General features: G+C 39.2%; 2 protein-coding genes and 1 long non-coding RNA gene across 4 annotated transcripts; 2 read left to right on the top strand and 1 right to left on the bottom strand.

Moving 5' to 3' along the window:
• Positions 1–5649: 5649 nt before the first annotated feature.
• Positions 5650–6734, top strand: LOC109862874 (putative nuclease HARBI1). Its single transcript, XM_020443037.1, has 3 exons — positions 5650–6108; positions 6216–6514; positions 6660–6734. The coding sequence occupies exons 1-3, from the start codon at positions 5921–5923 to the stop codon at positions 6695–6697; spliced, it is 525 nt and encodes a 174-aa protein (XP_020298626.1). The 5' UTR covers positions 5650–5920; the 3' UTR covers positions 6698–6734.
• Positions 6735–7565: 831 nt separating this feature from the next.
• On the bottom strand, positions 7566–8586 carry LOC109862873. The gene is made up of 4 exons (XM_020443036.1): positions 8581–8586; positions 8296–8382; positions 7945–8133; positions 7566–7823 (listed from the first exon to the last, which is right to left on the bottom strand). Exons 2-4 carry the CDS (start codon positions 8342–8344, stop codon positions 7609–7611), a joined length of 453 nt encoding a protein of 150 aa, XP_020298625.1. The 5' UTR covers positions 8345–8382; positions 8581–8586; the 3' UTR covers positions 7566–7608.
• Positions 8587–10688: 2102 nt separating this feature from the next.
• On the top strand, positions 10689–11718 carry LOC109862872. 2 transcript variants are annotated; one of them, XR_002251240.1, is made up of 3 exons: positions 10689–10728; positions 10868–11127; positions 11210–11718. It is a non-coding gene; the product is annotated as an uncharacterized LOC109862872 (long non-coding RNA). The 2 variants fall into 2 exon arrangements; XR_002251239.1 differs by having other exon boundaries at positions 11204–11718.
• Positions 11719–11752: the final 34 nt, after the last annotated feature.

The raw sequence follows: 11752 nt of genomic DNA, 5'->3' as shown, positions 1-11752 counted from the left end.
CGCTGCGGAGGCGATTGAGAGAAGTAACCGACCTACGACTTAAATTACACTGTTCGAACCATGGTCGTCTGCCACCGGACAGGAAGTGGTTACAGTAATAGCCACCCCTAATTCCTGCTTTCCCGCGACACTACTCCAGCAGTTCCGATCTCATATTCGCTTTCCAGGAATTTTTTAACTTTTTGAGCGGTGCTCCCACTCGTTGCCCGCAACACCAACGTGACCGGGGATCGACACGAGCTTGACCCTTACTCCTCGCTCGGTCAGTCTCAAAAACAAAGATTTTATTCGAAGAACCAGGTACAAACTGTTACTCGGATTAAACCTAGAACACACCGCCACTAAGGTTGAACGTGAATCCGAAAAAACAGTGACTGCTGGCCAACACTCAGCAAGAGCCAGCTCTAAGGCTTCTGCAATGGCCATGGCCTCTCACAAAAGAACGAAGCAAAACCCACTGACCTGTAGCGACGAAAATATTTTCTATCTTGGGAAACCAGCGCATATCCTGAAAAGGGGGTGTCCTCCGACCTCGAGGCGTCCGTGAAAACGCACGTCGACTCCCGTAATTCTTTCGCGAAAGTGTTTTTGAAGCAGGCCTCGGCACTCAGTTCCCCCCGAAGTGAGAAGCCGGTGTCAAGGTCGGCCGGTACTCGTGCAAGCAGAAGTTCAAAGCCATACGAGAAGCAAACCGGAACACTAGCTGAGTACAAGGAGCGAGCCCACCGCTTCACCTCGACGAACGCCACCACCAGGGGAAACGAGCCTACTCGCGGAAGGATCTTTCGATAACAAGGACTGAATACCTTCCAGGAGGTCCCACAACGGGTGATTCGTCATGGTAGCCACACGCGACAAAAAGTTAAGGCACAAAAAGCGAAACCTAGCAAACAGGGGGGGCTCCCGCGCCTCCCCTAAGATAACATTTAAGGGAGTAGAATTTCTATAGTCCATAACAACTCTTAACGCGCGCATCTGCAACTTATCTAGTTTAGAGCTTAAGCTGCGTGACAAATCTTGAAAGAGAAAGCCACCATACTCCAGTCTGGATCTTACTAAGGCCCCATAAAGTCTTAACAACAAACGGGGGTCCCCACCCCACCACGTTCTGCCGAGGCACTTAAGCGTAGGGAATTTACACATCGCTTTTCTACCTGGAGGATGTGAGATTTCTAATCCAGGTTCGACTGGAAAGTCATGCCCAGAAACTTGACTTTAGAGGCAGCAAAGACTCTAACACCTGCCACCGTAACCCACAGAGTCCGACGTCGGCGAAGACACCTACCGCCGGAGTGGAGAGATCCCATTACTTTGTTATCTCTCCTGCTGAAGGCGCATAACTGAGTTTTTGTAGCTGAGAGGTGAAGATTCAGAGGGTCCAAGGTCGTGATAACGTTGTTAATTGACTTTTCCAAAATTTTTAAACCTTTGTCCACTACAGTCGTGGATGCGTAAAGGCATACGTCATTTGCATACTGTAAGACTTTACAACCAGGGGAGCGAACACTGTCGAGTTTCATCACGTATATTGTATAGAGAAGAGGGCTAAGAACGCATCCCTGTGGAAGGCCTCTAAAGACCCATCTGATTTTTTTATAATCTCCAAAACGGCAAGTAATTTGTCGCTCGGAGACTAAATTGAAGATAAACTTTGCTGTTTTGGCGGGAACTCCCAGTGTAACCATTTTTTCGTGAAGAATATCTGCGAGCACATTGTCGTAGGCTGACTGCACATCTAGGAAGGCCGGAGACTACCCCGTTTTGTTGAAAGCTTTTGATAATTTCACCGTACAGGAGGGTAAGATTGTCTATACATGATCGTTGTTTTGTTCGAAAGTCGAACTGGGAAGCAGGGAGTTTGTGGTGGAACTTCAGCCACCAGTTTAAACAATTTGCAATCATCCTTTCTATCGTCTTGCAAAGGCAGGCAGCCAGAGAAATGGGACGGAACTTCAGTCCGTCCGATTTCGGAATGAAGAAAACCAGAAATTTACGCCATTCTCCAGGAAAGCAGCCACTTCGAAAAATTGCGTTGTACAAATTCAACAGGGCGACCCTAGCTAGAGATGGTAGGTTTTTGATTACTAGATAGTCGATACCATCCAGTCCGGGGCTGGATTTGATATTGACACCATCCAGGGCTAAGTCAAGCTCTTCCGGTGAGAAAAGCTTGTCGAGGAAATCGTCTGCACACTCATACTCGAAGGAAGGGGGGGTGTCGGCTCTCTTTGTCCATGGTGGACAAAGAGAGTCCACTTGAGACTTAACACGATCAACTTTGTCTTCGGTGTATGCTTTGTCTGTTTCGGTACGATTCCATCTGTATTCAAAGCGTTTCATTACATTCCAGATATGAGAGGGGTTGGAGTCTTTACGAAGACCTGAACAAAACTTACGAAAGCTGATCATTTTAGCTTCCCGCAGAACCTTACGAGTTTGTGCAACTTGTCGTTTGTAACAAAGAAAATCCTCAAACGAGCCTGAAAGTCGAAAGCGTTCCAGAGCTGCCTTGCGCAGACGGAGATATTTGTCGCATTCCGGCGACCACCACAAACAAGGTGGGCGCCGAATGGGGGGGCGAAACCCCCGGGGGAAACTTGCCGGGGGTCGCGGTCGTCAAAGCATCCGTCACCAAAGCCACGAAAGTATTATAGTAAACCTCGACATTTTCTACCGCAGACGACATGGATTTGACACCAGCATCCACGGAATCTTGAAAGGTCTTCCAGTCTGTTTGGACGGAATACAACCTGGCACTGCGTCTCACCGGTAACGGGGTGTCGGGACGCAACCCAGATGATATCAAGACCGGAAAGTGGTCGCTGCCCCACGAATCGTCACACACCTTCCATAACAAGCGAGGGGCCACAGAACTATGAACAAAAGTCAAATCTAAGGCTGAAAAAGATCGGTAGGAATCGCTAAAATAGGTCGGGGAATCATCGTTCGCAGCAAAACTAAATCTGAGTCCTGGTACGCATCCCACAGGTTTTCTCTCACAGGACACGAACGCGGGGATCCCAAGCCCCTATAATGGGCGTTGAAGTCCCCGCCGAAAAGCACTTTTCTCGTACCAAACTGCGAAAAAAAACTACGCCATTCGTCAACAGACACGAGTTAGGGGGGCAGTAGCACGCCACCAAAACCAACGGTTCGTTCCGCACAAACACCTCCACCGCGCAAGCTTTTATTTTAAAATTTACCTGCACAGTTATATACATCGGGGATCCGCTGATACTTAATAGATTGGTTTACTAACACCAGGACTCCCCCGCCGGGACGGTCGGTTCTATCCTCCCTTACCGTGTCGAAGCCCTTTACAATGAATGAGTTTGCAGGAGTAAGCCATGTTTCTGAAATAAGAACAAAATTATAATATTGTAACGGAGCCGATTTCTTCGGCTTCGCCCGGCCTTTCGCCTGCCGGACAGCTCGGTCGGTGCCAAGGTTCGGGGAAGGGGAAGGCGAGAAATTGCGACACTTAATCCGGTTTTTATGCTGTAATGTACGTGATATTTATTTAACTAAATATATTTACAAAGAGTTTAATTCCGCGGTGTCGGTTGAGTACGATCTAATTTACGGCGGAGTTCTTGCCGATGCGTGATGTTTATTCAACTAAATAGATTTACAAAGAGTTTGATTCCGCGGTGTCGATCTATTAGTTTAGTACGGTCGGCGGCATTTTTGTCGGAAATTTATGCGCTGTTTCAATAGGCGCGATCGATAGATTTCGGTGCGGCGGGCGCGGTAATTACTTAATCCTAATTCGGGGAAGGTATTTACATGGGCCTTATATACAAGTTAGTCGTGAAAACGACTGTTTTCCGATGTGGCGGTTACAACGGCCGTTTGTGTGCCGGAGCGCCGGAAGTCGAGAATCTCTCGACGGGAATCGGTTTGGCGGCCGAGTCAGCACCTCGGATTGCCGGAAGTCGGTATCCCGAGTCAACACCTCGGGATCGGAAACGGTATATCCGAGTCAACTCCTCGGAGAGCGGTAGCGGAATAGGAATGGCTTTCGAGTCAGCTCCTCGAGCGCCGGGAAAGAAATGGGTCCTTACTGCTCAGATCGGCCGGCTTTTATACCCCAGAGCGGCCTACGGTCCGTCCGGGGTCGGCGTGTGGAACGCGGGTGTTTGCGCGCCGCGGCATGCACCTGTCGGCTGATAATCGCGTGTTTGCTCCGTGTCGCTATAGGCGCGTCGTCAGTATTATAGTACGCGGTCGCTCGTATAGGTGGGTCGCAGAAACTATAGCGCGGGGTATACTATGCGAGATGTGTTTAATATATATAATAGTACATGTAAAGAATATAATAACATAAACAAAATAACCCAAAATTATACAAAAGATATAAAGATATAAAGATATAAAGAATATAATAACATAAACAAGATAACACAAAATTATACAAAAAGATATATACAAAGAAAATAATAAGCGGGATATGTATGTATTCGTGACGGGGTTCGCCCCGTCACAATATCTACAGTGGTGAGCAAGTTCAACAAGGTAAAACGGACTTCGCATTCCAATGTACCAGGCCGAAGGGATCGCACTTAAGCTTCTTATCTTTATAATTAAGCATTGTATACAGTAACTGAGTAGCTAGTGAAAAATTACTAATCTGTATCAAAATTTAGTCTGTAGATTTATCTAACTTGGAATGAAGGTTAAGGGTAATACCTAATCTCTTAAGTAAAGTGTCTACATTGTCTGATTTCAATATTTGGTCCACCAGTCGAAGTATTTGTTCTTTGACCTCCTCTCCACAGAATCGGGATCCAGGGGGCCACATCTATGCGTAAGAGCTGGTACAGCCGGTGGCCACCGGTGAGTTCACCATTGTAATTCCTCCCCGACTAGGGAGGGGGGAGGAAATTTTTCAAGGTCTTTAATGGAGTCGGAACGTTGCCACTTCCCTCATTACGGAGAACTGCTGCTCGGGCTTCAAAAAATGGAAGGTTGTCAAAAGCCATGATCTTGGAAATTTCTATTTGACGTTTGTACATAAAGCAAGCCCGGTCCAAGGTTGCATGCGCCCCATTACAGTTGACACATGCCTTAGGGTTAGGGCAAGGGCTATCTTTATTGCTTTTGTGATTGCCTGAACAAGTCAGACATCGGAGGTCGCCTTCACAAAATTTGCTGAGATGGCCAAAACGTCCGCAGTTGAAGCACATTCGGACCGACGGAACGTAGGGTTGAACTGGGTTTACTGTATGAAGAATCTTCAGCATCTCTGGCATCTTTTCACCTGCTATTTCCAGGCACACAGATTCCGAGTCCACCCATTCCCTTGTGGACCTGTCTCGTCTTCTCAACCGGAACAGTTTCAACAACATTACATTAGAATTTTCATCTTCTATGAAGTCCTTTAGTTCGCTCAAGGGCATATCCAGAGGGATATCTCTCACGATAATTTTCCTACTGAGCTTATAGCCAGGGATGTAAGGGATATTCAACCCGGCTTTCTTCGCCAAAAGATTTGTCAGAGAGGCGTTAGCTGCTGCTTTTGATGGAAAGGTCACTGTCCACGTGTTCTACGTATCTACGAACTACGTACTACGAGTATCTACGAACACTTGTGAACTTGAGGTTAGCTGCAGTAAGTTTCCTGGATACAGTAATCAGTGAAACGTTTTTCTTCTTTTGCACAGAGGTCTGCATGCAAAAATAGACTATGTAGGGAGCCTGAGTATAAGCTCCGTATTTTTGAGGCAGGTTTTCTCTTAGGCCCGGTTTTACAATCTTTGGTTATCTAGAAGTTATAATTTAACCAAAGATTAAGTCAGTATCGATGTTTTACAATTGATGGTTATCATCAAGCGTCTTGGTTAATTCACAGTTAATTTAACCTATGCCCAATGCATAGGTTAACTAGACGTTACGCTTTTACCTCAATATAACCTAAATTATGGATTACGACGTCAATGCTTACAGTAGTGATGAAGAAATAAGAAGGCCAAAAATAATTAGGCATCGACCGAATTATTTTGAAGAGTACGATGGACATGATTTTTTTGTGAGGTTTCGGTTGTCCAAAAGAACAACTGAAAATGTATTGAATGAAATTGAAGACATTATTTCTCATCCTACACATAGGTAAGTGCACTTATAAAATAATATGTATTCATNTAACAATTTTGTAAATTTTATTTAATAATTTTGACGTCTTGTAGGCCAATTCTAATGACATTATTTTATTACAGAAATGATTGTCTCTCTGCTAGTCAGCAGCTGCTGCTTACTTTAAATTTTTATGCCAATGGATCATTTTTGCGGTGTACTGGCGATTTTTTGGGAGTAAGTAAATCAACAGCCAGTATTACAGTGAGGCGAGTGAGTGTGGCACTTGCAAGTCTAAAACCACAGTATATAAATATGCCATCAACGGATGAAGAAATTTCTGAAATGAGACAGAGCTTTTATAACATTGCACGGTTTCCCAGATGCATAGGTGCTTTAGACTGCACCCATGTTAAGGTTCAATCTCCTGGAGGTGATCAAGGTGAATTATTTCGCAACAGGAAGCAATTTTTTTCGTTGAATGTACAAACATTAGCTGATCCACGTTTAAAAATATGCAGTATTGTAGCAAGATGGCCAGGATCAGCCCATGACTCTCATATATTCAGAAATTCTATGTTATATAGATCCTTTGAACGAGGAAACTACTCTGATAGTCTCATAGTGGGGGACAGTGGTTATGGCGTTAGGCAGTACCTAATCACACCATTACTTAACCCCAGAACTCATGGCGAAATATTATTCAATGAATCGCAAATAAGAACAAGAAATGTGGTTGAAAGACAGTATGGTGTATGGAAGCGACGTTTCCCTGCACTGGCAATGGGAATAAGAACATCTATAGATACTGCACAAGCAATTATTGTAGCAACCGGCGTATTGCATAATATTGCTTGTGAAGAAAATGAAATAATTCCGCCAGTAACTGATGAAGAGGAAGCGGCCATAAACTTTGTCAATGATGTCGATAATGAGCAACTACCACAGCAAAGAAATAATATTAATAGTATAATTCGTGATGGGTTANTTAATAATTATTTCAGCAGATTGTAAATTAAAGAGATAATAAAATAATTTATTTTATTTTAATGAGTTTTATTATTTATTTGTAGTTTCAAGTACATGAAAACTTATATATTTTTAGAGATATTATTTAAAAAAATGTATTCTGTAATTATAGAAGTATTTTTATTCAAAAATAACAAAAANTAAAGTAATGAAATAAACACTAACAAAAGAAATAATAAAATAATACTTTCAATATTTCAGTATCACAATATTAGATATCACTCTACTAAGCTTACTTTAAAATAATTTGTACTTTTTAAATATTAACTCAGCAAATTCGTGCGGTATTGTTTGATACCAGCAAAAACTTCCGCCTTTGAAAAAAAGAAATAATTATGAAAAACGCAAAAAAATAAAATTATCGAATAAAAGGCAGTAACAAAAAATTATAAAATCGATTTCTAATGCAAGTTAAGTCAAATAAATGCGCAATATGGTAAATTTGCCGAGTTAAGTAACATCTTAAACTAGCACAGCTCATTTGGCAATTATATATTTTTAAAATATTTATGTTCTTTCATTTTCTTCATTATGAATGCCAAGTATTCTACATTTTTTAATTTTTATTTCTAATTTTTTTTTCAAAATTTGCATTTTTAAATCGTGTTCTTCTAAAAATTTGCAGTGCTGTTCTTTGACGAACTGTAATTTAGCGTCAGCCAATTCATGAGACAGTGGAACATACTGTTTTTTTATTCTTGAATTATTAAATAGAACTTTTTCTGAAAAAAAACATCAAATTATATTTATATCTTATTCATTTACAAAATTCAAATGCAAAAAATTATTTTGTTGTAACTACGACTTTTGTAAAGTTATTTGTGGAAAACATGATAAACATACTTGTTGCTTTTTTTTTAACTTTTAATTGTTCAGATATTGGTCTTTTTAGATTCTTTTTTGTATAAGTGCTCCAGGTGTTGTCTTCATTACAATTTTCATCAATTATTTCTTCATTTCTAGGCAAACTATTATCATCTATAAGACTTTCAATAATNATTTTATCATTTGTTTTAATATCCTTGTTTAGACCTAAAAAAATATAACACTTGATACATTGACTGTGTTAGTTTCAATTCAGTATATTATCGGTTATCAGGGCCGTGCGATTGCGTTGCCGCAACGAACGTGTTAGATAACTTTTTCTGTAGAGATGCTGCAATAAGATTTAGTTCTAAAACTTATGTTACTCACGTTGGATTTCTTCATTTTGAGATGTAACAGAAGGTAAAACAATATCCATAATCAAAATATCTTTTTTTCTCTCTCTATTGTGTACTTCTAAAAATAATTATAAAAATATACATATTTTATCTAAGACAAATGTTTTCCACTTTATTTTTTGCAGAAGTTAAGATCGTTTAAAGCTCATTCTTTAATATATTTACTTGTTGAGAAAAGTATTTACTATTTTTCGCACTTCACGCAAATATTCATTGCAATTTACAACTACATAAATAATGTATTTTGATTACTTACCTTCAGTACCACTGCTTGTTTAAACAATTTAAAACATTATCTTGGTCATCATCATAGTTGTTTTTTAACCCATCTATTTGAGGCCCAATTATGTCATAGATGGCTTTATCTACTTCATTTAACTCAGGGGAAACATAAGAACCACCTCCTGTCTTCAAAATATTCATCTTATCCTCACTGTATTTCTTTTTTGTTTTCTTTTTTAGATTATTGTATTTTTCTTTTAAATTTTCCGCACTTCTGTAAACATTTCTCTGACTTTGGCTATTAAATTGCTTTTCAATTGATTCCCATGCTAATTTTTTGTCAGTCCAACTTGTGTTTCCTGTTTTTTTCGACTCAATTATATGTTTGTGATGTTGAACTAAAGAAATGAGAAGCTTTTCCTNTTCTATTACAAAATTATTTTGACGTTTCTTTGCCATTCCTACACAATTATTAAGTGAAATTATTAAGTAAAACTGAATTAATTAATACTTATAAAGTATAACTNTACTTACTTTACACAGCTCACTATTTATACAACTATCTACTTTGGAGCTCACAGCACTTATTAAAATATAACCTAAATAAATAACAGCAATTCAACTGCGATTTTACATTCCGATATTCACTTATCTATAGGTTACGTAACTATAGATTTTCGATCTTGGCAGTCACAGCCTATATCAAATACCGCAATCAGGTTATACCAACTTCCAAAAAATAATGAAAAACCAATAGTTAGTTTACCATCATCATAAAATAATGTATAGAACGCGTTCTTTAGATAACCTTCAGTTAACCATTGAGTAATGGTAATCTAACTCATATACTTAACCAAAGATTGTAAAACTGGGCCTTACTGTGATAGAGTTTACCTCTTTTACCTTCGGGCGAGGTATTGATGCCGATGGGCGGTCAAGAACCTTCTCAACTTCAACCGACGACTCAATGGGCTGAGTGGGAAAGGTGTCCTTACCTTCTTTCCCGTCTCTTACAGCGAAATTATCGGGATCTGGCAGGAAGCACGACGCCTCAGGGACCGGTTTTTTTTTAACCTTTCCTGTTCTTTGTCATCGCAGAGTGTCCACTGCGTGAGGTTTCTTCATCCGTAGACGGGTGAGGTCTTTTCAGATTTACAGCAGATGAGACGTCCATTTCGGTGTCCGAGGACGGAGAGGTCGTCCTCGGCCTCGAGGAAAAAGACTTATCCATGAGAAACAGGCGTAAATCACTGCCTATTTTCTCATACGCCGGGGAAGGTGGAAGCCCGCCATCCGGCCGGGAGGCAGTCGAAAGGTTATGAAGCGACAGAGTTGTGTCTCACACCCGATTTCGATCACAGGCAGTACACAAAGCCACTCTTGGGAGCGACAGAAGATCCCAGAAAGGGAAAAGTAAAGAGAGAAGCCATGAAAAAAACCACCGAAAAGCACCAGAAATCTTCGGAAAAGCAGAAGGGCGCGGGAAGACGTGTTCCCGCTCGAAAAGCGCCACCGGAAGTGGTTTAATGATTTTATTATTACTTTATGTGGTTAAACTTAGTATTGTAATTATGAATGTATGGGAGAACACAAAAAAAAAAGAATTTAGAATACTTATCTTTATCTTGTATTGTACTTACCCTGATAGGAAACCATTTACAAAATTATGTGACAAAATCTTACACTAAAATTGTAATTTGCAATTATACAGACATCTTTTAGGAAATAGATGCAAAAACATTGATCTTTTCTGAAATATTTGTAGTTGTTTGCAAAATTACTTTCCAAATATTTCGGCAAAAGAATAACGATATGGCGAATCATCTTAGCAGTATATTTGCAAAATTAATTTTACAAAGAAATTGTCCAATAATTGAGAAAAGAAATTCAGCTATGTGATGTTTCAAATATGTAGAAATATGATTGTATATGAAGAAATGCAAGAAATCGTCGTCACTCATGATGTCATATTTGTGCAATATTTTCAATTTGCCTATTGGAGGTATATACTGTGGAAATGCATAATGACTTTTTCGCAATTTTTGACAAATATTATTTACAAAATTTTATTTTGACAAAACTGTTGCGTTATAGCGAATCATTTGGTAGTACAATCATTGCAAAATAGTTGCCATTCATGATGTCATTTTTGTGCAATATTTTCACAAATGTGCTTATTAGGGTATACAGTGTTTGTTTAATTTACTTGTGAACAAAGTCCTCAATCTTCTATTAATAGTGTTAAAAATTAACCGTATTGGATAGTTGTTATCTAATAAGATGTGAATTGTAAAAATTAAATTTTTATTGTAAAATTGTAGATCTGAGAGTAAAATGGCTCTATCTACTAGTGAGTATATAGTACCTATTTTATGACTGAGGGGATTCAGTGAATGATAATTTAAATATCGTCCTGAATATGTTGGTTTGTGAAACCAATCACAAATCAACTTATTATTATCATTTATGATTTTAACATCAAGAAAACTGAGAAACTTATTCTTTTGTAATTCACAAGTAACATGTATTCTATCATGAAACGAATTGAAAGTACGCAAAACAAAATCTATTTGATCATTAGGTATTGACAGTACAACATCGTCAACATATCTAAAATAGAAGGGGATGTCAAACTTTAATTTATCTAATGCTTTAAGTTCCAGGTCTTGTAAAACTATATCATCAATGATTGGTGATAAAGAGGAATTCATCGGGGTGCCAAAAGTCTGTTTATAAATCTTGTCATTAAAAGTAAAATAAGAAGATGTCAATATAAATTGTACTGCCAATATGAACTCTTCCCTGATGATTCTTGTGTGTAATTTGATGTATTTCCATCTTGAGGAAATACTTTCAATAGCAAGATCTATCGGAACATTGGTAAACAAAGACATCACATCAAGAGAACAAAAAATGTAATCGCTATTCAACTCGATTCCTGTAACTGCATGTTCAATTGAAAGCTGTTTTTCATGAACAACGGTGAGTTAGGAATACTTTTGAAAATAATTTTATACAAAAAAATAGTTAAGTGATGTAAAGGACTGTTGATGGTGGAGACAATAATTTTATAAGGGCACCTTCTTTTATGAATTTTGGAGAGACAATCCTCTTAATAAACATAAAAATGTGAATGAATGAATAGTAAAGGCTCGTGAAATTGTCAAACTAAGAATGAAAAAAGGCCGATACGAGCCATTCCCAGG

This window comes from Pseudomyrmex gracilis, unplaced genomic scaffold (assembly GCF_002006095.1).
Source record: "Pseudomyrmex gracilis isolate BER0280 unplaced genomic scaffold, ASM200609v1 scaffold_2547, whole genome shotgun sequence".
Lineage (NCBI taxonomy): Eukaryota > Metazoa > Arthropoda > Insecta > Hymenoptera > Formicidae > Pseudomyrmex > Pseudomyrmex gracilis.
The sequence above is the reverse complement of the archived record's forward strand: the minus strand, read 5'-3'. Positions and strand labels throughout refer to the sequence as shown.